This window comes from Cynocephalus volans, chromosome X, assembly GCF_027409185.1.
Source record: "Cynocephalus volans isolate mCynVol1 chromosome X, mCynVol1.pri, whole genome shotgun sequence".
Lineage (NCBI taxonomy): Eukaryota > Metazoa > Chordata > Mammalia > Dermoptera > Cynocephalidae > Cynocephalus > Cynocephalus volans.
In genome coordinates this window covers 171177431-171204884 of record NC_084478.1, presented here as the reverse complement: position 1 = coordinate 171204884, position 27454 = coordinate 171177431, and the positions used below count along the sequence as shown (strand labels likewise).

The 27454-nt window shown below is 40.0% G+C and overlaps 1 protein-coding gene across 1 annotated transcript; it reads right to left on the bottom strand.

Annotated features, from left to right (window-relative positions):
• Positions 1-2295: 2295 nt before the first annotated feature.
• On the bottom strand, positions 2296-27106 carry FUNDC2 (FUN14 domain containing 2). The gene is made up of 5 exons (XM_063083620.1): positions 26896-27106; positions 21886-22024; positions 12768-12843; positions 8770-8901; positions 2296-6063 (listed from the first exon to the last, which is right to left on the bottom strand). Exons 1-5 carry the CDS (start codon positions 27029-27031, stop codon positions 5986-5988), a joined length of 561 nt encoding a protein of 186 aa, XP_062939690.1. The 5' UTR covers positions 27032-27106; the 3' UTR covers positions 2296-5985.
• Between the last annotated feature and the right edge of the window lie 348 nt (positions 27107-27454).

The following is a 27454-nucleotide window of genomic DNA, read 5'->3' as shown; positions in this document are numbered from 1 at the left end:
TTTGCTTTCCTCAAACAGGTGCTAGACACACCGTTGCCTCTCCCACCAAAAAGAAAAAAAATGGCTTTCAGAGTAAAAGCAGGAACAAATTCTGATAGATCTCTGATGTTCAAATGCTATTATTTGAGGCCAACAGTTTTTCTTTTTCTTTTTTTAAAGTGTTTTCTTGAAAGCATTTCCCAAAGTGGTTTTAAGAATTGTTCCCTCTGTAAGTCCAACTCACCACTGTGGTCTTTCTCTCCTTCCTTCTCTCTCTCTTAGCTCCCACTTATGAGTGATGCGGTATTTATCCCTCTGCTTTGCTTATCTCACTCAACATAAGCTTCTCCAGGCTCATCCATGTTGTTGCAAATGGGACAATTTCATTCTTTTTTATGGCATAGTAGTATTCCATGGTGTATATATACCACAGTCTCCTTATCCAATCATCCATCGATGGACATTTAGGTGGGTTCCATGTCTTGGCTAATCTGGCCTTCACATCTTGGGCACGAGGGGTGACAATCAGCTCTGTATCTCAGGAATATTCATAAACAATAAAAAAAAATTGCTGATAGGAAAAATAAGGCTTCTGTGGTCAGATAAGTTTGGGGAATGCTAGGTTAGACACAAGTGAACAGATTTCTTTCCTGTCAGACTTCAGAGCTTGTCTTATGCTAATGTAATTATGATTCTTCAGAAAGGACTATTGTATGCAATCTTTGCCATAGTTCTCCAGAGAGAATGTTCTCCAGAGAGATGTGGAGAAATGCTGCCTTAGAAATAAAGTTTGGTCCACAAACCACAGTAACATTGCTAAATTCCCACGAAATCACTTTAAATGAACTCTTGTGTTAATAGTAAAACAATGAAACATTTTACATCATCTACAAATCTAAATATTTACAATTATCAATAGTGGCGCTAGGATTTATGGTAGGAATCACTACAGGATCATATAGATTGCTTTTCTGTGTTTTATTACAAAATTATTTTTATTAAATGAACTACTCAAGTTTAAGACTTTTAAATTTTTTTCCTAAGAATACCTTATCCTCACATATAAAATGTAGGTATAAAAAAATTCCAAGGTGTGCTTTTTCATTTAGAGTTTTGAAAGCTTTGAATCAATTTTTCCTTCCTTAAGCTGTCCTGCTTCAGTTTGAGCCAGCAGATCTATTGGAAGACTTTGATTTATGTCGTATTCTCCTTAGCTGTTATTATGACATGCAGAAAAACAAAATAGCCATCAGAGAAGGCTTAACATTTACTGAGTGCTTTTTATGTGTTAGGGACCAAGACTAACACTAAATCTGTCTTCGGGAAAGAACTCTAGGAAGGGGAGAACTATGATCTCATCCCCTCTTTTAGCTGGAAAGGTAGTTTTCCCCCTTTGTAATGGATAAGTCATTTGTGGGTGATACTTTGGCTCCATTCTGTTACAGTGCTACAAATCCCTTGCATACACTCCACACAATTCCTAAAATATTTAATAACATGTAATATTACACTGTGTTCAGTATCCAGACGGCATCTGAAGTCGTATGGGACTTAATTTAAAAGGCTTTGAAGTCCTGTTAAGTAGTCACTTGTTAATAGCAGAACTATAGTTTTATTAGCACAACTTCCAAATCTGTACTACAGTGGTTCTCAGTGTTGGCTGCTTGTTAGAAACATCTGAGATATTTTAAAACCTCAGGCTGCCCAATAGCACCGCAGACCAGAGAAATCAGAATCTCTAGGACGGGACCGGGTTTCAGTAGTTTTTAAAATTCCACAGGCGGTTCCCATGCACAAGCAAGGATGGAACCACTGCTTTCAGTAATTTCTTACCATTTTAAAATTCCAAAAGGGAGGAAGACAGTTTTGGCAAGTCAATAAGCTGATTTTCCACTTTATAAAAATGTGAAAAAGTGCAACACTGTCAGTTTTCTTTAGAAAAATAGTGTTCTTAAAATTCATTATCCCTTAAGTATAAAAGCATCACAGATGTAAGCCATACCATATTTTTTGGGCAATCAGGTCCCGAACTAAAATAGATTTTCTGCCCAATTCTCCAAGAGATCACATTAATGTTGTGTAAGTGATTAATTGGGCAGAAAATCTGTTTTAGTTCTGGACATGATTTCCCAAAAATCACACTGGACTTCATGATAGGGAAATGAAACTGATAATTTGGTGGAGGAAGCTGAGAAGGCAGCAGCCTAATTTCCCTATAGAGTCCAAAACTGGCCATAAGCAAGTTTCCCTCAAAGAAGAAGCTGAGATCATAAAAAGACATTGATGATACCCAGAAATTTGAAATCCATCCCTAGATCATTTTTTCAAGCAGAGATTTATTGTATTTTCCCAGACTGTACAAAAGTAGAGGCTTCAAATAAGAGCCCAACCATTACTTATGCCCATCTTTTTGGCAAATGTCAAACAAAAGGATGATGGAGAGGACATTCTTACAATACTTAACTACACAGTAACTCTCCCTTTCAAAACCACAGGCACCCACCCTAAGCACATGTTAGCTAGAATTATGTAAGAGTTCATTTCTTGTAGAATCCAGTCTTCCAACGTGAATCACGTCTGGTCTTCTGCCAACATCCATGAAACAGTAACTGCCCAGATCCAGTAGCAATGGCTCTCACCCAAGTGGTGGGGTTAAGACCCCCGACTGTCCTGTTAATGAAAGTCTGAGGCTGAGTGGGAGAAGGTGAGTCCTGATAGGATGTTATCACAATGACAATGACACTCATGACAATGGGGTTGTTCAAGCAGGGGGTCCCCTGAGCTCAAACAGTGTCAGCAATGAGGATACAGGGCCTTGGACAGACTGAAAACATGTGAGTCCATCTGTCAAGACAGTGATCAGACGCCTGAAAAGAAAGGGGTGCTGGGTCAAAGGTTGGCCCAGTGGTGAGGATGCTGGGTGGAGTTGCAGTGGCCAAAGACGGGACAGAATGGGCCCCTATGCGGGGGCACTGTCCAGACACTGCAGGGTGCGGGAGGGGAAGGGCACAGGCCATGGGGCGACGGGCTCTCACTATACAGGTGCCATCCAGTTGGTTGATAAGTCGGAAGCCCCGAGTACAGTGTTACTACATCTCTGCCAGCAGGGGGCACCAAAACCCCAGGCACATTCAAAGCCAAGTTTCTCAGGACTGGACATATTGGCAACGGCTCAATCCCTCTGTCAGTCAAGGAAAAACTTCAACCTCACCACCACTAAAATGGAGGCCCAGCACGTTATTGAACTCTGGGTACTGGAGAAATGCATCCCTTGCTAAACAGGTCTAACTAGTCAAATGAAAATAGTGCATTCAAGGGTGCAGCTGGCAGGCCCTTCTATCATCTCAGTTTTGCATGAAGGGTGGCAGCTGTTCTTTTGGGGGAAACATTATCTCCCACTTCATCACCTGAAGCAAAGCTGCTGGCACAATGGGGTCTCGCTTGATTCAGAGGTTCCTCTAAATGCCTGAGCCTACTTCACTGATGGTTCAGCTAAACTGAAACCCAAGGTCTGCACCGATGCAACTGTTCAATCTCAGCACCAACTTGGCACAATCACAAGTGGTTGTGGTGGCCCCGCTCTGTGGGCAGAACTCAAGGCCATTCTCATAGTAGCAGGATGAACCCAACCTGCAATAGTAACCTCAACCATACCACTCACAGTCCCAGAAGCAGCCAGCTGGGAATAAACTTCAGGAGGGGCCTATAAATTTTATTTCAGACAACCAGGATAGGGTCTGAGGCCAGACTATTATCTATTACACCTGCTCAAGGCAAGTTAAGACCAACCTGTAATCTTTGCTGCCCTTGTTAATAATCACAGGGAAAAGAGATGGACCAAATAGCAACCCTTACCCCACTGTAGAGGCATTGGGTGGCCGCTGTCCCCCGCATGCAACCCAAAGGGGCACAGGGTACTTCAGTCAGCTTTTGCTGTAAGCATTCCACTGGTGTCGGTAAGTCACATAGGTAGAGTTAAGTGGCTGCAGACATGATCACCATACAAGGCATAACCCAGAGACCCAGGCATCAGAAGCAGAATGTAAGGAACTAGGAAACAGATGACTCAATGTCGTCAATAAATATACTGCGAAGGTAGAGGGAGGACCTATAAGACTAAGGAGACTTAAGAGACAGATCATCCAAATACAGTGTGAACTTTGTATAAATTTTGATTCAAACTAAATGTAAAACACCTAAGAGACAAGGAAAATTTGAACACTGGCCAGATATTTGATATTAAAGAATTATGTTAATTTTTTATATGATAAAGTATTGTATGTATGATTTTTAAAAAGAGTTCTTATGTTTTAGAGATATATATAGAAATATAAAATACTTTGGTATTTGTTTCACAATAATTGAAAAAAAAGCATAGCTATATAGTTTGATGATTGTCGCAGGTGGGTGATGGATACATAGGGGGTGACTGTACAATATTCTCTATTTTTATATATGTTTGAAAATTTCCATAATAAAAAGTGAAAAAGCAAAAAACAAAAAACAATTTAAGTTCTTGTAGAAAAATATACAGTAAAGAAGCTCTTAGCATAATGACTTTGGGATGATTTATACATATTGCAAGCAAAATAATGTATGTTGCCTTAACTACTGTAGTATAATGAGAAAATGGAAATAGATGAATTCTATAAAATTCCACACACTCACTGGTAGCTTCAATTTTCAAATTCAATACATCACTCTTGCGAGGGTACAAGGCAAACATTTTAAACGTATGGCCTTAGAAACACACAGATATTTCAAAAGAGATCGTTTGCAAGTTTAAAAGTGAATCCGAGTAAAACTAACCTTTACTAGTGTATTTTCTTTCTATGAAGTCATGACTCATGTATTCCACAAATAAGCAGCACCTGTTAAGTGGCAGGCCCTGTATGGTGAACAAGACGGAAGCCTTGTTCTCTGGAAGCTGATATTCTAATTGTATATAAACGTATTTTAAAGAGTAATTCTAAGAGTTGGAGTCATCAAGAGATAGCGGATTGTACCTGATGATGGAAATAATTTATTTCACGTTTGCTATCACTATCGTTCTGATTTAAATGTTATATTTCATACTAACTGGATAAAGAAAGAGTAGAACTGGGACAGAGGAGCTATTGCTACCCCTAATGTCTTGACATGAGGTGAAGAGTACTTATTAATCTTTCAAACCTTAAAACCTTTTCTATGAAATAAACCCAAGAGCTTCTCCCCTCTCCCACCTAAATCATTTAATATTAATAAACCCTTTGGAAACAGCCACGAGATGCATTATCCTGTATGATGGAAAACATTCCAGGACAATCTTAATGCCACTAAATGATTCGCTAAGTCTAACCATCCAACAATGTATTTGTAACAGTGGGTTTCCCTAAAAACCTTCCCACCGAATATAATACCTTCAGCACAGCATATACCTTTAGCACATGTTCATCCCATATTTAGATTTTTCAATTACAGTACTTATTACTGCTATTTTTGTCGGGATAATTATAGCAGGTATAAATAGCTCTCTTTCTGTAATCTAAAACCAACTAAAAAAGAAAGTAGACGCCAAGATACCAAAATCTTTCATGCTTCATGGCAAATGTATTCAGATCCTTCCCATGCAGCACATGATGGGACATGTATGTGCTTATTTCTTTTCCGAATCAACAGTATGGACAACCTTTGAGGATCCACTCGTCCTCCACAGGGAGCCATCTTGCAATGCGTTCTGATAAGCATCTCATGTAGGGGGAAAAGGAACATTCTTGCTACCTACAGACTGGCCAAGTGGGGAGTGTGCTGGCAGGAGAGCTAACGCCTACTGTCTCTTCCGTCGCTATCAAGCTCGTTGTAGGGCTGTTTTAACTTGTACCAACAGATGCCTATAGGAGCCATTCAGATTGGTCACAGCAGGGAGGAAGGCACGGGAGAAGAGGAAGAGGAGGAGAGACTTGATGTCGTATGATGCAGGCTGCTGGTTGGGAAAAACTGGGAACAATCAAAGTGAAGTCATTCTCCTTAGGATGCCATGCCGAGCAGAAAGCCTCCGCAAAATCCCCCAGTCACTAGAACATTCTTCTTCACAAATGACACCACCTGGGAAAAGAAGATGGCACAATGGGTTATTTTGCTAAGGATGTTAATATTAGGAGTCATCTCAACAGTGTCAATCCTCTCACCTATTAAGCAGTTTTGCACTTTACCCAAAGGGCGATGGAAGCCGTGAACTGACTTACATGTAAAAACTGACTTACAGGAGCCCAATGGGAAGCAGGATGCAGATCAAGAGGTGAGACGTGGTGGGTCTTTGAATCAAGGCGGTGGCAGAGAGCTCATGGGGACAGTTACAGGGAAAGAGTAAAGCTGTATTAAATAAACTGGTTACAGAGGCAATTCTCACTGTCTCAAATTTTGCTCCTTCCATTCTCTTTGACAGCTACCCTCCCCAATGGAGGCTGCTTATTCTCTAAAGTCTCATCCGCAAATCTCTCCATCCATCTGCTCATCTGTCCCACTCTGAAACCTCCTCTCAAGTATATGCTGTGAATTCTCATTCTCACACTTTCTTCATCCAAGGATAGTTAGCAGGTGAAATCTTCATTTTCTTAAACCCCCAAAGCTTCCCATCTCCCTCCTACCCTCCTGTAAAAGTTCCTGCTCCTCTGAGGCTCAGAGAGCACACTCCACTCGGGCACCCTTTCTGGCTCCTTGGTCCACGCTCTGTCAATCTCCTGACCAAGCCACCTCCCACCGTCCCCATTTCAGAGAGCGCTGTGTAAGTGGCTCAGACTTCCTGTTTCTCACCCCATGTAAGCACCGCCTTAGAAAGCGTTCATATGAACACCACACCCAGCCTCTTGGCCTAGTAATTTCTTGAACACAAGTACAGTGACTTCATCTCCCAACAATTTTTACTCTACTGCTCCTTCCTCCTTGGACCACAGTGTCCTAACCGTCCGGTGTCCCCTCACTCCCATTTAGGCCTGTGTCTTCCTGCCTCACTTCCACTCTTGTCCCCGACTCTCCTGGACCACTACATTTCCGGTGCCGGGCCATGAACAGGAACACAAACACTTGTGGAATGAACCAATTCCAAATCTTTTGATTAGTTTGTAACAAGCTCCCTCTGTGAGTCAACAGTTGGTTCTAATCTAACACTAACCTTATAGTTTTTATTATGCAGACTTCGGTATTATTTAAAAAGTTTTCGACAATCATGTATTTATTAGTTTTATAAATGTTCAAATAACAGAATTTTAGTAAAATGAAAAAAACTGTAACTTTCATAACCTTGAGATTGAGAAGGAGGTATAGAAGGAGGGAGGGAAGGGAGGGAACCATCTGAGCTCCTGGGCCCCCCGCAGATGCCCACCGTTGCCACCTTCCCACTCTGGGTAAAGGCACCAGCTTTGGCCAATCACTTGTCACCATGCAGAGACTGTCATCATTTGCCTGGTGATGCTGGGTTGGCTGTTCAGTATTTTTCTACTCTGTTAAGACATTTACCACTCAACTATCTGCTTTCCAACTTCCAAAAATTTGCTGACAGCTCTTGTCTACTGGTGTTCCTCTCCTGTTCTCTTGGTCCTGGAAACTTTAACCTTTTTTTATTTTGTTACTATCATTCAAAAATATTTCAGAAGGAAGTGGAGATAATCGTATGTTGCCATGTAGAACCTAAATACCTCATCTACTACCACCTATTCTAGTTGATTACATAACCTTTTGCTGTCACGGCTACTAGAGCACGACAGCCTCAAAGACAAGGACTGTTTCAGTTTATCTCTAAGTCCCCAGTGCCTAGCGTGAAAAGCCACTCATTACATGAGAACCCTAAGGAAGATATAGGGTACTTTTCCTCCTCTGCATTCAATCTGTCCCTTTTCCCTGTGAAGCTGGACAGAACTAATGGCAGAACCTCATTACTCCAAGTTACAGAAGGTGCCAGCCACCTTCCTGATACCCTGGTTCCTGGTTTATTTCTCCCCAGTACAGTGCACTTATTCTTTGGGACATTGGACATATTGTAAAAGTAATTTTAAAAAGTAGCAAAATACATCCTTTTAAAAAGGATGGACTTCTCCTGTCCCTCCAGTGCCAGCCAATATAACTTAATGCCTGGTTTTATACATTACATCATTGGTTAGCAAACTACCGCTCTTGGGCCAAATCTAGCCTGCTGCCTGTTTTTAAGTAAGGTTTTATTGTGACACAGCCACACCCACTTGTTTACATATCATCAATGCTGTTTTTACCCTACACAGTGGAATTGAGTAGCTGTAAGAGACCTTATGGCCCACAAGCTTGAAAATATTTACCATCTGGGCCTTTACAGAAAAAGTGTGCCAAGCCCTGGGCTAGACATTCCCACTAGTTACGTGTAGAACATGCAGAGTATGGATGTTTCAGAGATACATGTGCATTGAGACAAAAAATGACTCAAAATAATCACATTGGCAGTACATCCTTCTCACCCACTGTGCTGCCCCCATTCCCACAAGAAGTAGTTAAAGGGACAACTGATCCACAAACGTGCATGGATGAGTATCGTCTGTATCACTTTGCACTGTCACTCACTGACAAAGGTCACCAAAAACCTCAATTATCCAGCTTTAACAAATGCCTCTAAGTGAAGACATTCCAACTAAGGCTATGCAACGTAGCTTTTTTCTCATTACTCCAAGTTATTTGTAATCTTTAAGCCTTCTTCATCGCTAAGATATTGGTATATCTACCCCATTTTTGTGTACACAGAATCATCAGCACCCTTCACACACTGCACATCAACCAAAGAAGTCTCACCTCCTCAGCTTTGCTCTTGACCTCGGTAGATATCTGGTTGCTGTTACGAATCTTCAGCTGCTCTTTGGCTTTCTTCATGTCCTTCTCCACTCGCTGCCAGTCAACTTTGATGTACCCAGTATGGTTTGCAAGCTACAGTTTTAACAATGACAAGAAATGAGAAACACAGGCTTGTTATTTCTTTTTGTCAAGATAAATCATGAATTCAACTGTCAAAACCCTTCTAACTTTCCATTTTTGGAGACATTTGCCATCCAGTTCTAAAACTCAGTGAAAACAATTTCATCAAGGAATCAGAAACAGGGTGAAACTGATTCAAGTCTGTAGCTTCCTGATGGACTAGTGTCATCCAAGGAATGCAGAGAATGATTGTTGCCCATCAACGCCCATCAGTATCACTTCTCTCTACCAAGTTTTTGGTATGTCATAACATCCTGGATATCTCAAAATATGGCCATGCGCCACATAAGGACATTTTGGTCAATGACAGACTGCATATATGACGGTGGTCCTGTAAGATTATAACGGAGCTGAAAAATTCCTATCACCTAGTGATGTCATAGCCGTGGTAATGTCATAGAGCAACATATTACTCATGCAGGAGCCATAAGCTATACCATATACCTAGGTGTGTAGCAGGCTATATACCATCTAGGTTTGTGTAAGTACACTCTGTGATGTTTGCATAATGACAAAATCACCTAACGACACAGTTCTCAGATCCTGTTCCCCATCCTTAAGTGATGTGTGCTTATATCTAAAACAAACTCTCGCCCTTCTACTCTCCTCCTGCATTGTTGCTCTTCCTCTAGTCCCTACTTTAGTTAATGGCATTATCTACCAACACCAAAACTGCACATGCTGTTATGCTACACCAGGAATTGCAGCTCTTGTCATAGGAGCTTCACTTATAATAGTCAGTAACTGGAAATAACCCTAAAGTCCATCAATATGTGAACGAATAAGCAAATTGTGTCATGTTTACACAATAGAGTATTACTTAGTAATTTTAGAAAGAACAAACTACTTATAGCAGCAACAAAGTTAAATCTCAGAAATTATATGCTAAAATGAAGGTTCTGGTTCATTCACTCTACCCTGTTTCTCCTGTAGAATCCTGCTATTAAACTGACAGAACGCATGGAACACCTATTGGAGGGCTCTGACAAAAAAAGACCCTGCAAGGTCCCTCTAGTGCCCTCCACTGACAAAGGCTAACATCATGCTTCTTGCTGTAAAGGAGAAATGCTAGAGTCCAGTCCATTAGAGCAGAACAGGTTCAAGGAGTTAAGTGTGGAACTGAGAGGCAATGGATAACGTGCCAGTTTTCAGGACACTGAAACATTATCCATGCGTGTTGCTGCCCCATAGTGACTGAAGTCAGAACACTGGTGCCAGAAGGTTGCAAACATTGGCTGGAAAGCCATAAGAAGTGATGGAAATGATCTACAGCGTGGTAAGAAAAAGCAATTAAATTCATAAAGACTGTGAAGGAAAAATGCCCGTTCACAGATGGCATGATTTTATAAATAAAAACCCAAAAGAATCCCAGAGAAATCAGTTATAAGAGACTTAATGAGGTGAGTGTCTGGAAAAGCAATGTAAAATACCAACTGTATTTCAACACACTAGCGTGATTTAGAACGTGCAGTTTTAAAAATTAAATCATTCACAAGAGTGACTAAAGCTATAAGAGATCTAGAAATAAAGCTGAATCACTGATGTACAAGATCTATAAGGAAAAAATAATAAATGTATTCAAAGACATTAAAGAAGACCTAAATAAATGGAGAGAAAGCCCATATTCACAGATAGGTGACTCAATATCATAAAAGATATTAATTCTTCTCCAATTTATCTTTATGCTTCCAAAGCAAGTTCAATAAAAATTTCAACAGGATTACTGAAAGTAACTGACAAGTCTGATCTAAAATTTCGGTGGACAAGCAAAAGTACAAAAGTAACCACAACACTACTGAAGGATAACGTGGAGGAACTAGCCTTACCAAATGTCACAGCATAGTACTGCCATGAAGATAGATAGAAAGTTGACCAGTGGAACACAGAAACCAGAATCAGATCCAAACATGTATGGATTCTGATATACAACAGAGGCAACACTACAAATATTGGGAAAAGGAAGAATCACTAAATGCTTCTAGGACAATTATGAGTATTTAAAAAAAAGGAAAATGGATCTCTACATCAAAATATAACCCCTGATCTCCCAGCATCATGCTTGACCCCTACCCTCACCCATCTGGTGAGAAATAACATGAGTGGTTGCCACAGATTCCCTATGTCCCACCTCCCCTGGCAAGAAGGCGTCCCTGTACTCCTTGTATATCAGCCCCATTCAACACCAGAATCCCATTTTGAGAGTCTTTCCTGGAGACATTTCCAATACCAATTGCTTGTCAGTCAGGGCCCCAAAAAGAAACAGAGGACACACGCAAATTAATCATGTCAAATTGATATTAAGATATTCACAGTTTAGGGATTGGGTGTAGGGGAAATCACAGGGAGAGAGCTGTCACTGCACTTCCACCTGAAGGGGCGACAGGAAGGAGAGAGAGGCATGAGGAGGCTCCACCCTACAGGGAGCCTGACCTGTCCAGCAACAAAGCCAGCCCCTAACAAGCCCACAGGGAGGGATGCTGCATGGCTTTCCAAGCTTGGGCAAAAAAGGAGGTGCGGCTTTTTACCATGTTTGTGGAGTACCATGCTTGGGAGTCCTGAGGTCACAGTGGTTTGAGAGACCACATGGAGAAGCTCCAAGACTATGGAGAGGGACAGAGGAGGATGGAGACGGGGGACAGACAGACAGAGAGAGGCCCAGCGAGCCCAGCCCTGCCCAGCCCTCTGCTCACCTGCCTCCAGCCACTAGATCTGCCTGTAACCACATGAGGCCCTGAGCTGCAGTGCCTACCCCAGCCCTCCACACACTCCTGACCCACGTTAAGTGGGAGAGCTAGCAAAATGACAGTTATGGGAAGCCATTAAGCTTGGGGCAATGTTACGCAGCGACGCCACACTCAGCCCAGCCCTGGCCAGTTGGCAGCCCCCTCCCTCTGCACATTGAACTTTCACTCAACCTGTGTGAAAAGCTCCCTTCAACTGTGGTGCCAATGCAGAACTTCTACTACCCAAATGGAGTGCCAGCTGCGGCCAGAGAAGCAGGGCTGTGAATTCAGAGACTGGCACGATTCAACACGCTGCGGTGCCCGCAGGAGCACAGCAGAAGCACCTTGGGAGATGTCCACGTTCCCACGCGAGGCCACGCTCACCACCCGGGAAGCCAGACCCAGAGGCCAGGGCGGCAGGCACCAACGTGTTTTTAAACTCGCGGGCGATTCCAGTGTGCAGCCGAGTTTGAACACCAATGTTATAGAGCTAAGGAACATGTGCCCAGTGCAATGAAATGTCAGTTTTGTTTTGTTTTTGGAGAAACGACTCCCTTTCTCTTTTCAAGCCTTGCTTGTTAGTCCCTCCTAGAGCAGCCTCAGAGAACCAGCATGTACTGGTTCCGAAATAAACTATGGCCCAAAGAGATATCGGAGGACATCTGACTGTACTGTCATTTAGCCCTCATTTCTCATCAAATGCTCAATGTCCCCTATGCTGTGAGGCAAGTGCCCTGTGATACAACATGATATTAGCTATGAGAATAGATCATATCACAGGGCACTTGCCTCACACTTTGTATTTTTCAAATCATATTTGCTTAATATTTCAGTTGGTCTTCAAAACCAAATGAAGGGAGCTATAATAAGGAATATGTACTTCTGTCACCATGTTATAAATGAGGAAATAAAACGTGACCGGTAATTGACAAAAATTTTGACTATAACTATCATTAGCACTTAAAATAGTACATGAAAACAAGTGCAAAGTCTACCTAGTGTAACATAGCCAGGACTACATTACAACTCCCCACGCCACATCCCTTCATGGACAAGTGGAAATTTCCAAACACCTACGAACATTCACATACAGACCTGAAGGAGAAAGAATCCACCTCCTACAGCTGTTGCAGCCAACTTCCCAACTTTCTGGAATATGAATCCCGTGCACCTACAAAAATGAAACCAACATCAGACAAGTTGCATTTCTGACAGTTTGTATCCCACTTACCTTGAGATGATACAGACCAAGAGAAATGTCTGTTCAGGCTCTTTGCCCATTTTTTAATCAGATTGTTTTTCTGCTATTGTACTTTCACCTTCTTACAATCTTTTTGCTCTAGAATATCATACTCTTTTGGTTTTCCTCATATACTAGTCATTTCTTCTCAGTCTTTTTTTGCTGATTTCTCATCTTCCTGACCTCTACACGTTAGATTGCTCCAAGGCTCAGTCCTAGGACCTCTCTGCTCTGCGCACTCACTTGCCAGATGTCCTCATCTAGTTCCATGGCTTGAAATAATATCTGCTCCAGTCTATGCCATTACCTCTGATTATCGTTACAGCTTCTCACGTAGTCTCTTTTCCTCCACTTTTGCCCCCCTAGAATTTATTCTTAACATAGTATCCCATACATTCCTTTTAAAACAGCAGTCAGCAAACCACACCCTGGGAGCCAAATCCAGCCTACTGTTTCTTTCTGTAAACCAAGTTTCACAGGGACACAGACACGCCAACTCGTTTACATAGCGTCTACAGTGGCTTTCATACTACAGTGGAAGAATTGAGTAGTTGCAACAGAGACTGTGTGATCCACAAAGCCTAAAACAGTTACCATATGGCTCTTTATAGAAAAACTTTGTTGACCCCTGCTCTAAAAATGTAAGATCAGGTCACACTTCTGCTCATAACTTTCCAGTTGCTTCCCTTCTAACTAGGAGATAAAAAGTTAAAGCCCTGATGACAGCCTATAAAGCCTTACACTTAACGTCTAGTCTCCCATTACCTCTCTGCCCTCATTTTCTACTACTGTCCCCTTAATACATTTCAGCTTTGTAGGAGAAAGAACTACAAATACAACAGTGCACGGAGGACCTCAGAAGGCTTTTAAATTTTTTCTTAAACAAAAACTACATGTCAGGTACATCTGGAAAGGGACTCCAAAACTGGAAGGCTGGTAGGACCAGTAAATAAATGATAAGGACCCATCTAATTCCTAAATCCTATCATAAGCTGAAGTTGAATTCCCTGTACCTTGTATCTACTGGCACTAAGTCCCTTACATAAAGCCGTTAACTGACATTTTTCAAATAAGATGTTTTAATCAATGATAAATACAACCAACGGAATCATTACTTAGCCCTTACTTCTCCCATCTTTTTTTCAAAAACTGAAAGTCATGAATAAAGACTTTTATCCTCCTCCATAGAAATAAAGAAATTTGAAGGGAAAAAAGTGTATGTAAAACTCTAATAATTTTTTTCAGTCCCTTTTACTTTTACCTTTAAAATTAATTCCATAGAGTAGTAGGGTATTTCATACGTAGTTTTAAAAAATTCCAAATGTGGATGTCTGCACCTTGCTGTTCTCATTAACATCTTCAATATCTTTCCACATCAGTCCACAGAAGTGTGGAATATTTATAGCTCAAGAATATTCCACTGTTCAGACTTACTATAGTTAATCAGAGTCACTGATACATATTTAGAATGGTTACAAATTTTTGCTATTACAAAAACTGTTGCATTGTTCACAATACCTGGGTTGTTGTTTTTTTTTGTCTTTTTAAAACACAAACATACACACTTGACAAGGCTTAAAGCAAGACCACAAAATATCAAATGCTTTCCAAGCAACTGCATCCCAGAACAAGAATCAAGCATGTTTATAAGAATAAAAAAGATAGCTAGCACCTAATAAGGTAAAATTCACATTTGTCACCTAATTAAAAACTAACAGGTGTGTAAGCAGGAAAATATAACCCTAATGATGAAGTAAATCAATTGAAAGAAACCAGAAAATGCCATATATGATAGCATTAGTAGATAAAACCATTAAAAGTTATTATAATTGTTAGGCAATTATGTTTTAGCTGATGTCTAAGATGGCGGTGGGTGGACGGGAGGAACACCCAAATGGCTGCGGAGAGCTTCAGGTCCCTAGAACAGCACGTTTTCTGAGAATCACAAAAAATCCTCTCCCCGTTCTTCCTCACCAGCACATCCCCTTCCCGTGCACACGAATTTCTCCACCTACAGAAAAATCCCAGCTCAGCTTTAACCCCACCCGCTTCCCTCCCCTTCCTTCTTAGCCAACAGGAACCGTCCAGCTCAGCCTCACTGGATATAAAAGGCCCAGCCCGACTCTCCCTGCCGCTGCTCCCACTCTGAGAGGGCAGCCTGCTTGCTCATTTTGCCTGCCTAATACACTTGGGTTGAGTCCCTGTCTCCTGGTGTGTTTCCTTTGTGCTCGGCCGGGTTTTTTTTCCTTTCAATAGTTATATTCTATATGTTCAAGAAGCTAGAGGAAAGATTCCACATAATAAGTAGGGGCAAGGAAGATATTTTAAAAGGCTGCAAATAAAAACTTCTACATATGAAAACTACAATGTCTAAGATGAAAAAACACAGCAGTTTAGATGCTGTAGAAAAGATTACTGAACATCATGACACAGCAATAAAAATGATCAAAAATGAAACACAGAAAAAAGACTCAAAAAAAATGAAAATGGTAGAGATGCTGAACTATAGTTATGTAAGATGTTACCATTGGGGGAAATTGGGAGAAAGGTATAAGGGATCTCTCTGGATTATTTCTAACAACTGCATGTGAATCTATAATTATCTGAAAATAAAAAGTTTAAGAAAAATAAACAGCATTAGTGAATTGTGGGAAAACTTCAAGCAGCCTAATACATGTGTAATTAGAATCACTGAAGGAGGGCAAAAGAATATATTTAAAGAAATATGGAAAAAATATTCCAAAATTTGATGAAACTGTAAATCCACAGATCCAAAAAGCTCAATGAACTCTCTAAGTAGAAGAAACAAAGAAAACTATACCAGGGTACAACATAATCAAACTGCTTAAAACAAAGGTAAAGACAAAATCTTAAAAGGAGACTGAAAGGGGGAAAAAAGATATCAGGTATAGAGGAATAAAGTTTAGAGATAGCACATTTCTCACAGAAAATAACACAAGCCCAAAGACAAGAGAATAACATTTTTAATGTACTGGAAAAAAAGTCCCAAAACAAACAAACAAAAAACCCTAACCTTGTCAACCTAGAATTCTATACCCAGTGAAAATATTTCAAAGAAAAAGATGAAACAAAGGCCTTTCTCAGATATACAAAAGCTAAAAAATCACCCCTAGCAAACCTACAGTACAAGGAATGGGAAAGGAAGTCTTTCAGGCACAGGAAAATGATACCAGATGGAAATCTAAACCCACACAAAAGGGATGAAGAACAAGAACGAAAATTATGCGGGCAAATATGAAAGGCTTCTTTCTTCTTATTAAAAACTATAAGAATTCAATATTTAATGCAAAAGTAGTAAGAATTACACAATAAAGAGTTACAGCAACAAAAGAAATAAATTGGACTTCATCAAAATTAAAAACTTCCGTGTATCAAGAAAGTGAAAAGGCAACTTAAAGAATAGGAGAAAATACTTATAAATCATATGTCTGGTAAGGGTCTAGTATCCAGAACACATAAAGAACTCTTACAACTCAACAACAAAAAGACAAACAACCCAATTTAAAAAAGGGCAAAGACTCAAATTGACATTTCTCCAAAGAAGATACAGAAGTTGCCAACAAGCATATTAGGGAAATACACATCAAAATCACAATGACATGCACTTCACACCCATTAGGATGGCCTTTAAAAAATGGAAAATAAGTGCTAGCAAGATATGGAGAAACTGGAACCCTCATACATTGCTGGTGGGAATGTAAATTGGTTCAGTCACTGTGGAAAACAAGTGATTCCCCAAAAAGGTAAAAATAGAATTATCATATGACTCGGCAATTCCATTCCTGGATCTATACCAAAAAAGACCTAAAAACAGATCTTTTACTCAAATTCTTGTTTTGAACAAAAATGTTCATAGCATCATTGTTCACAATATCCAAAGGTGGAAACAACCCAAATGTCCACTAATGAATAAAAGGATGAACCAATTGTGGTATATACATACACAGGTATACTATTCTGCTATAAAAAGGAATGAAGTGCTGATACACACTATAACATGGATAAACCTCAAAAGCTCTATGCTGAGTGAAGAACAGATGGAATACGAAGATGATAAATTTGAACCCAATAATAACAAAAACAAGCATCCCATTTATGATAGCTACTTAGGAATAAATTTAACCAAGAAAGTGAAAGATCTGTATACTGAAAACAATAAAACATCAATTAAAGAAATTGAAGAAGACACGAGTAAATGGAAAGATATCCCATCTTCATGAATTGAAAAAATTTATGTTGTTAAAATGTCCATACTAACAACAGTAATCTATAGATTCAATGCAGTACAACAAAATCCCAATGGTGATATTTTCACAGAAATAGAAAAAACAATCCTAAAATTCATATGGAGCTACAAAAGGCCCCAAAGAGCCAAAGCAATCTTAGGCAAAAAGAACAAAGCTGGAGGCATCACACTTCCTGACTTCAAAATATACTACAAAGGTATAGTAACCAAAACACCATGGTACTGACATAAAAACAGACACATGACCAATGAAACAGAATAGAGAGCCCAGAAATAAATCCACGCATTTACAGTCAGTTGATTTTCAACGAAGATGCCAAGAACACACAATGGAGAAAGGGCAGTGTCTTCCATAAATGGTGTTGAGAAAACTGGATATCCACATGCAGAAGAATGAAATTAGATCCTCATCTCACACCATATACAAAAATCAACTCAAAACACACTACAGACTTATATATGACTTGAAACTGTAAAATTACTAGAAGAAAACAAAGGGGAGAAGCGTCCATGACATTGGTCTGTGCAAAGATTTTTATGGAAAAATCAAAAGCAAAGAAAACAAAAATAGACAAATGGGGCCACATCAAACTAAAAAGCTTCTGCACAGCAAAAGAAACAATCAACGGAGTGAAGAGACAACCTGTAGAATGGGAAAAAATAATTGCAAACCATTTATCTGATAAGAAGTTAATATCAAAAATACATAAGGAACTCACACAACTCAACAGTAAGAAAATAAACTTTAAAAAATGGGCAGAGGACCTGAACAGATACTTCTAAAAAGAAGACATACAAATGGCCAACAGGAATATGAAAAAATACTCAAATATCACTAATCATCAGGGAAATGAAAATTAAAACCATGAGATATCACCTCATACCTCTTAGAATGGCTATTCAAAAAGATGGAAGATAAGTGTTGGTGAGGATGTGGAGAAAAAGAAACCCTTGCACCCTGTTGATGGGATTGTAAATTGGTTCAGCCATTATGGAAAACAGTATGGAGGTTCCTCAAAAAATTAAAAATAGAACCACCACTCGATCCAGCAATCCCACTATTGGGTATATACCCAAACAATACAAATCAGTATGTCAAAGAGATGTCATGTTAATTGCAACTATTCACAAGAGCCAAGATATGGCAACAACCTAAGTGTCCATCAATAGATGAATAAATAAGGAAAATGTGGCATATATCTGCAATGGAATACTACTCAGCCTTAAAAAAGAGGGAAGTCTCATCATTTGTCACAACATGGATGAACCTGGAGGTCAGTATGTTAAATGAAATAAGCCAGGCACAGAAAAACAAATACCACATAATCTCACTTAGAAGTGGAGTGTAAAAAAGTCAAACTCGCAGAAACAGAAAGTAAAAATGTGGTTAACAGAGGCTGGGATATGGGGAAATTGGGGAGATGTTGGTCAAGGACACAAAATTTCAGTTAGACAGGAGAAATAAGCTCAAGAGATCTACTGTACACCATAGTGACCACAGTTAGTAATATATTGTATATATGAAAATTGCTAAGAAACTAGATTTTAAGTGTTAAACCACAATACACATATGTATCAAAACATCATGTTGTACACCACAAATATATACAATTTTTACTTGTCAATCAAAAAAATTTTTAAATTTAAATGTAAATAGTCTAAGCACGCTAATTAAAAGGAAGAGATTGCCAAATTGAATTTCAAAAAGTTACACCCACCTATATGCTGCCTGCAAGAAACCTCCTTTACATATAAAGATTACATGGGGAGAGTATAACTGGAAGTTCCATGCATGGAACTCCCCTGGACTCTGTCCCAGGTCCTCTTCCTTTGGCTGATCTTAATCTATATCCTTTTGCTGTACAAAATCATAACCCTGAGTAGAATAGCTCTGAGTTCTGTGAATCCATCTAGAGAATTATCAAACATGAGGGTGGTCTTGGGGACCCCCAAACTCTGCAAACTAATAGGTGACCTTAGCAAGACTGCACTACACAAGATGAATATGCAAAAAGCAACTGTATTTCTATACACAAGCAACAGACAACAGGAAATTAAAATTTTTAAAGTAATAGCATTTTCAATAGCACCAAAAAATATGAAATACTTAGGGATACACCTTACATACGATGTGGGGGAAAAGACATGAACAGACAAGTAACCAAAGATATGGATGGCAAAAATAAGCCCATGAAAATGCTCATCATCATCAGTCATTAGGAAAATGTAAACTGAAAACCACAGTGAGATACCACTTCACACCCACTAGGATGGTTGCGATAAAAAGACAAAACCAAGTGTTAGTGAGGATGTGAAGAAGCTGGAGCCCTCATATATTCCTGTTTAAGATGTAAGATGGTACATGCACGTTAAAAAAGTGGCAGGTACTTGAACAGTCAAAACATTCACTTACTGTATGACCTGGCCGTACTATTCCTAATATTTGCCCAAAAGAAATAAAAGCATATGTTCATACAAATACTTGTACACAAATGTTCATAGTAGCTTTATTTGTAACAGCCAAAAAGTGGAAACACCCCAAATGTCCATCAAAGGTGAATGGAGAAACACATTGTGGCACATCCATCTAAGCAATAAAAAGGAATGAACTATTGATACACAAAAAAGCACACATGAATCTTAAAATTATTATGTTGAGTGAAAGAAGCCAGACAAAAAGAATACATACTATATAATTCCATTTATAAAAGATTCTTGAAAATGCAAAGTAATCTACAGTGACAGAAAACAGATTAGTGGTGGGGGGGCAAGAAAGGGAGGGCGGGTGGGATTACAAAGAGGTCCAAAGAAACTTCTAGAGTCAGATAATGTTCATTATCTTGATTGTGGTGATGGTTTCACGGGTGTGTATACATTAAAACTTATCAAACTGTATACTTTAAATATGTGCAGCTTATGATATCCCAGTTTATTTATTAAACTGTTAAAATAAGAAATAAAGAGAATAGCCAAAAAGTTCCTGCAGAACAAGATGGCAGACACACAGGTAAACACAAATGCACGCACATACACACAGTACAGTAGTGGGGAAAGGATCGCTTCTGTAATAAATTAAGCTGAGACAACTGGGTACTCCACATGGGGGAAAAAAAGAGGAATCTACCACACACTAAACAAAAACAATTCCAGGTGGATTATAAATCTAAACGTGAAACGTGCAACAATAAAAGTTCTGAAATATGGGTCAGGCAAAGATTACTTAAACAAGACACAAAAATCACTAAACATTAAGATAAAGATTGATAAAATTGACTATATTAAAAATCAGATCTTCAGCTCATCAAAAGATACAATAAAGTGAATGAAAAGGTAACCAGAGAATGCAGAATGAGTGAAAACATCTGTAATATATACAACCAGCAAAGGACTGATAAAGAACTCTTAAAATTCAGTAAGATAAAAAGCGACAACTTCATAGAAAAAAATCAGAATGGAACTTAATCAAAGAGGAAATCCAAACAGTCAACAAACATATGTAAAAGTTGTTCAATTTTACCCTTACTCAGGGAAATGTAAACGAAAACCACGATGAGATACCGCTACCTAACTACCAGACTGGCAAAAATGTAACAGTCCAGCAATAGCAAGCACTGGCAAGAATGCAGAGTGACTAGAATACTCAACCCTTCTTGCTGGGAATGTAAACCGTTACAACGACTTCTGGAAAGTGGTCTGGCATTATCTAGTGAAGCTGACCTAGCAATTCTAGGTACACACCCTACAGAAATGTGTGCACATCTATACTAGGAACTTGGTGTAAGAGTGCTCCTATAATCATTGTTTGTATTATCCAAAAATTGAAATAATTCAAATGTCAGTCTTCAGCTACATAAATCTACTGTGGTATATTCATACAATGGAATTCTAGATACAAATGAAAATGAAGAAAGTACAACTACACACAACATGGCTGAATATAGAAAACATCAGGTTGAGGGGAAAAAAAGTAAAAGTCAAAAGAATATATACTGATTGCATTTACCTAAAGCTCGAAACCAGGTAAACTGCAGTATATCATTTTGTGATAGAATCAGTGCTGAAACTTAAAAAAAAACCAAGGAAATAACTGCTTAGTGACCTCATGAGTTTCTAGGGTACTAGTCATCTTTTTAACCTGAGTGATGGTTACATAGGTGTTCACCCTATGAGTGTTCTTTAAAATGTACACTTAGTTATATGTACTGTTCTATATTTGTGTTCTATTGTGCGAAAAAAAATTCAAATGTAAAGAGTTTATGAGACTGATAGATTCAATGTTCACTTATTACATTTACTATTAACATTCAAAAAATTTATTACAACCATAAGCTGTGTCACATTAAGTTGTCATCTGACAGAGCTAACAAGTAGCTCCTATTCCACCATTTACTTAGCTATGTGGCCTTGGAAAGTTAACCTTTCTGAGCCTCAGCTTCTAGGAAATGAGGATAGATAATAACAGTTCCAATTTCAGAACCGTGAGAAGGAAACGAGGTATCTATATACTTAAAACAGTACCTCGCATGTAGTAAATACTATGTGTAACCATTAAATACTACTTTAACATGAGGTTTACATAAATGCTACATATGACGTGACCAATTTCACAAAAGTAAATGTGTTTTCATCGGTTAAAGCACATGGTTCCTACAATCGCAATACCAAATAATGCACAAAAGACATGAGACATCTTCCGCATTACTTACCATCCAGTGACACCTCCAATTAACAGCTGGGTTGCCACGCTATACTTCTCAGCTGATGGTCCAGATTCCTGCCCAAACAGCTTGCGCCACCATGGCTGCTTTTTAGCAAATTCTGCAAGGTCCAGCGACTCAAAATTTCCTACAAGAATTAAGATATTAACTAAGAAAACATTTACTTTTATAATAAATCACTACCTTTCCTAACTAGATTAAGAGACTTGTTTTGTTTTTTAATTTTTATTATTTATTATTAGCATATTCATTATTACAAATCGTGATTTTTCTTCACACCCTTTACCCGACCTATCACTCCCCAAAACCCCCTACCACCTTCCCCCCCATCACTAGTATCCTCAAGTTTGTTCTCTCCTTCTGTAAGGAGAACAATGTATTGTTGTGGTCTTTCTTTCTTTGTTTCTTAGCACCCAGTTGTGAGTGAGGACATGTGGTATTTCTCTTTCCTTGTCTGGCTTACTTCACTTAGCATAACTTTCTCCAGACTCATTCACGTTACTGCAAATGGCAGAATTTCATTCTTTTTATGGCTGAGTAGTATTCCACTGTGTATATATATATATACCACATTTTCCTTATCCAGTCGTCTGTTGATGGACACTTAGGTTGGTTCCATAATTTGGCTATTGTAAATAGAGCTGCAATGAACATGGGAGTGCAGGTGTCCCTTCGACATGATTTCCATTCCTTTGGATATTTACCCAGTAGTGGGACTGCTGGATCATACGGTAGTTCTATCTGTAGTTGTTTGAGAAACATCCATACTGTTTTCCATAATGGCTGTACTAATAGATTAAGAGATTTTTAAAGAAACAGAGATAGTTGTAATACAAAACCTTCACATATCATTTTATTTTATTTATTTACTTATTTGGTTTTTTGGCAGCTGGCTGGTACAGGGATGCAAACCTGTGACCTTGGTGTTATGAGGCTGTGCTCTAACCAACTGAGCCAACCAGCCAGCCCTCATTCTATTTTAAGTAGCAAATTAAGCTCTGAAATTCTGAGTTGCAATTTTGGAAAATCGGATGAAAATCAACAAATACTAATGTCTGTATTAGAGGAAAAAAACCTAGAAAATCTAGAATTAGTCCTCTAGTTTTTCCTCTTAAATTTAAAAACAACCAAAAGGACCTAGGAAAAACTGTCAGTGATGCTTAAAAATATATCCTAAATGAAAAAGATTTTCACTTGCCTTTTCTCTTTAGGAATAACTCAATACTATTCAGTAGCCCACAAACAAATTCTCAGTGCTGTGCATATCTCCAGTGATAATAAAGATAAGGCATACTGTTTAACTGAGCTCTTTTTAACAAGCAATGTGCTAAGCAATACAGAACAAGGTAGGTTCTACTTATTAACCCCATTTTATAATTAAGAAACAGGTTCAGAAGTTAAATGATTTACCCAAGAAAGGAGAAAGAATTAACAAAATGTCTAATCCCTTTCTCCATGGGAAAATAATTTCAGGCTTACCTAATGTACCCAGTCCTGTTCCTTGGAAACATACTGCACTAAGATAAATATGAAATGTCAGCAATTTAGCATTCAAAGCTGTTTATTGTTAAAATTACCTCAAATGACCAACGGCATCTGTCATGGAGTATCTATAATCCTTTCTCACACAATGTTGAGCATACAATAAAAAATTACTACTACCCATGCAAAGAGGCAAAGCCTTATAAAGGAAAACTAAATTTTTATTTTTAAAGAGAAAAGAAAATAGAAGCAGAACCAGAGATGATCAAAATGCTGAAATAAGCAAATAAGAATGTTCAAGAAATGCTCAAAATGTTAAACATCTATGTAATTGGAGTCCCAGAAGATTAAAAAGAGTGGGATAGAAGTAACATTAAAAGAGGCATGCTAAAGTTATTCAGGCAGACAAGAAATGATGCCAGATGGAAGTCTGGAAATGCAGAAAGGAACTGAAGGGCAATGAAATGGGTAAATAGGTTCATAAGTCTAAATCAATACTTACTGTACAAAACAATAATTATAATATCTTGTGAAGTTTAAAATATATAGAATTAAACAATACACTTCTAAATAATCTGTAGGTCAAAGAAAAAAATCAGAATGAAAATTAGAAAATAGGGATAGAAGAGAACTTCTTCAATCTGATAAAAGAGATCTATGAAAAATGTACACCTAACATACTTGTTGGCGAAATATGGAATACTTTCCCCCTAAAGTCTATCCAGGAGGAATAAAGACTTCTGTTGAATAAAGACTTCTATTCAACATTGTACTGAAGGTCCTAGCCAGCGTAACAAAGGAAAAGAAACAAAAGGCAAAGAGATTGTACAGGAGGTAACAAAATTGTTTTTTTTTTTGTAACAAAACTGTTTTTATTGCCAGATAACATCACTGTGTGTATAGAGAACCCAAAGTAATCTACAAAGTTACTAGAACAAGTAACTCAGTTAGCAAGGTCACAGAATACAAGACTAACAAAAAAAAGTCACTTGAATTTGTATGTATTATACATGATGAACTGGAAAACAAAATATCTGAATTATTATTTTCAAATTATTTTGCAAGACCTGTACACTGTAAACTACAAGACACTGCAGAGAGAAACTGAAGACCTAAATTAATGAGATACACTAGGTCTATGTTTTGCAAGATTCAATATTAAGATATTCATTCTCTCCATATTGATCTACAGATTCAATACAATTCCAATCAAAAAGTAAATTTTTATGTAATTGACAAGCTGGTTCTAAAATTTATATGAAAGTGTAAAGGACCTACGGTAGTGTTCAAGTTACTGTGGCTGTACAACAAAATACCCCAAAACTTCATGGAGCAAAACAATGACTTATTATGCTCTCAGATTCTGTGGATCAGGAATTCAGCCATAGCATTGTGGCTTGCTCCTGTTCCATGATGCCTGAGGCTTTAGCTAGAAGACATACAGCCTGGAGTCACCTGAAGACTCTATATTCACATATACAGGCTGCCTCTCTGTGTGGGCTGGGCTTCCTTATAGCATGGAAGCTAGGTTCAAGAGACAGATGTTTCAAGGGAGGGAGAGAGCAAGGGCCAGGCAGAAGCTGTATCACCATTTAAGACCCAGCCTCAGAAGCCGTGCAGTGTTACTTCCAGCACATTCTGCTGGAGCAGTCACAGGCTCTCGAACCCATGTCTTAGAGGGAAGAGTGTCAAGGTGACACTGATAAAATACTGTGTGTAATGGGAGATATTGCTGCAATTATGTAAGAAAATACAATTTGCCACAAGTGGCCACAATAATCGCAGGGGGAAAAAAAAAAGTTCAAGGCATTTTGAGAATTTTTATAAAACTGCAGCACGATATATAGCTACCTAATTTCAAGTGTATAAAGGTATGGCATTCAACACAGTGCTGAACTGACCTACGGATACACAAATATATCAATGGAAGAGAGTACAGAGTGTAAAAATAGATCCACACATATAGTCATTTCATTTTTAATAACATGGCACCAAGGTAATTCAATAGGGAAAGGAGAGTCTTTTCAAGAAATGGTGTTAGAAGTACTAGATATTTGCAACAAAACAAGCCCCTAAACGTCTACCTTACGCTATACACAAAATATAATCCAAGAGTTAATTCAAGATAGATTATAGATCTCAATTTAGCAGAACCAAAATATGGGTGTTTAAGGAACTGGGTCCTGTATGGCATCACAGTTAGATCATTTTTTTTTTCTAATGTAACAACAAACATTAGTGCTATGCTGAAGAAGAAACTCTCTCCGTAGGTTAAAGAATATCCCTGAAAAAGAGAATGAGTTTTACGTTTTGTTTTAATATAATTTTACCAAGCCCCTTAACTGAATAAGTCGCTCCAGTCAAAGGGGGGATTAAATCAGAGCCATTTGGTTCACTTGCCTTCATCCAGTCATTCATCAAACACTGCTAAGCACCACGATAGACAAGTCATGTTTACGGACCCAGGAAGTCAATAGTCACAGTATTATGTCATCATCAGTATGATAAGGACTGAAATTCATGTCAACCTGAAAATGTGTCAGAATTTCCTAGCTGAACTGCCTGATCAACCTACACATTTTAAGTAAACGAGAGAAGTCTGCTCAGCAGTGCAATAATGATCACATTACACATTCCAGGTCCTTAAGGTCGCCTCAATTCAGTGGTGTGCTGCTAAGTGTTTTAACAACCGGCTTGGGGGCGGGGCTGATCGGTAGTGTATGGCAATTCCCACGCTGTGTTCACTCGGCATGAGAGGGACAGCAGTGAACCCAGGGTTGGGAAGTGCACATGAGACACCATACTCCGGTGTGTTCCCCCCAGATTCAACGGATGTAAGTAACCTTAAGAGCCTAGAGGAAGTGCTGAGTTCTGAGTACTTTCAGTGCCTTTGTTTTTACTGTAATTTATTTAACGTTAAGTTTACATCGTGGAGCTTGAGGTGACGGCTCTTTTTAGCACTGGGATTCCGTGTGTCGGTACCTGATTCCATGCGAGCTAAGCACTGCGAGTAGCGCGAGCAGCACGTTGAGGACGTGCCGCGCTGCAAGTTCCGTGACAGGGGACCTTCCTTTGACTGCGCCGACTCAACAAAAGACTATTTGAAAGTACCGTCCCCCGTGTGCCACTGCTGCAATTACCCAGCAGGCACTGGGGAGGCGCCGTGCACACAGCGTGATGGCCGCCAGGCGTCTCAGACGAACATCCAAACGGAAAAGGATGCTAGTCCCACGGGGCCGGGGCGCTTCCGAGCACGGGGACGGAATGTCTCCGGGCTTCCGCGGCCGGGGCGGTACCGGAAGGCGGGCGAGCTGGGCCGAAGACAAAAGCCCGGGCCGCTGTGGCCGCAGCCAGGCCCGTGACCTTGCCTGGCACCTGGGGATGGCCGGGCCATGGCCGAGTCCCGGCTCTCCCCTACTCCCGCGCCGCTCGGGCTGCCGGGGGAACTCGGTCCGCACCGGCAGGCGCCGAGCCCCTCTGCTTCCCGAGCCCAGGACGGCGCGCGCCCGCCCCTACCTTGACTGGCCGCGGACATTTCAGCGAGCTCGTCTCGCGAAGACACGCGCCGAGGATCGGAGCGGGGCGATCCGGAGGGGCGCGTGGTCGTTGTCGCCGCCAGCTGGCTTCCGGCACGTGGGGCAGATGTTTCCATTCCCACGGCGGCAGCGGAAGAGGCCGGGCTGGGCGCGGGGCCGCGACTTCCCGGCCCCGCCAGCGACCAGGTCACAAGGCCCGGCAGGGGCGTCACAGGCCCCGCGGCCCCGCCCAGCGGACGCGCCGAGCCGCGCATGCGCAGAGACTCCTGCCCCGGCCGCGCCGAGCCGCGCATGCGCAGAGACTCCTGCCCCGGCCGCGCCGCTTCCCGGCCGCGGCGCGGACTCGGCTCTTCCTCGGTTACGAGCGTTTTGCCCACGACCCCACTAAAAATGAGCGCGGCAGCCTCGTCGTGCTCGTTCATCTAAACATGGAGCACATCGTTACCAGCGCCCGCGAGGCGCCCGATGCCGTTTCAGGGAAAAACATTGTAAAAACATCGCAATCAATAGAGAAACACTCAGGCGGACACGCGCTCCCA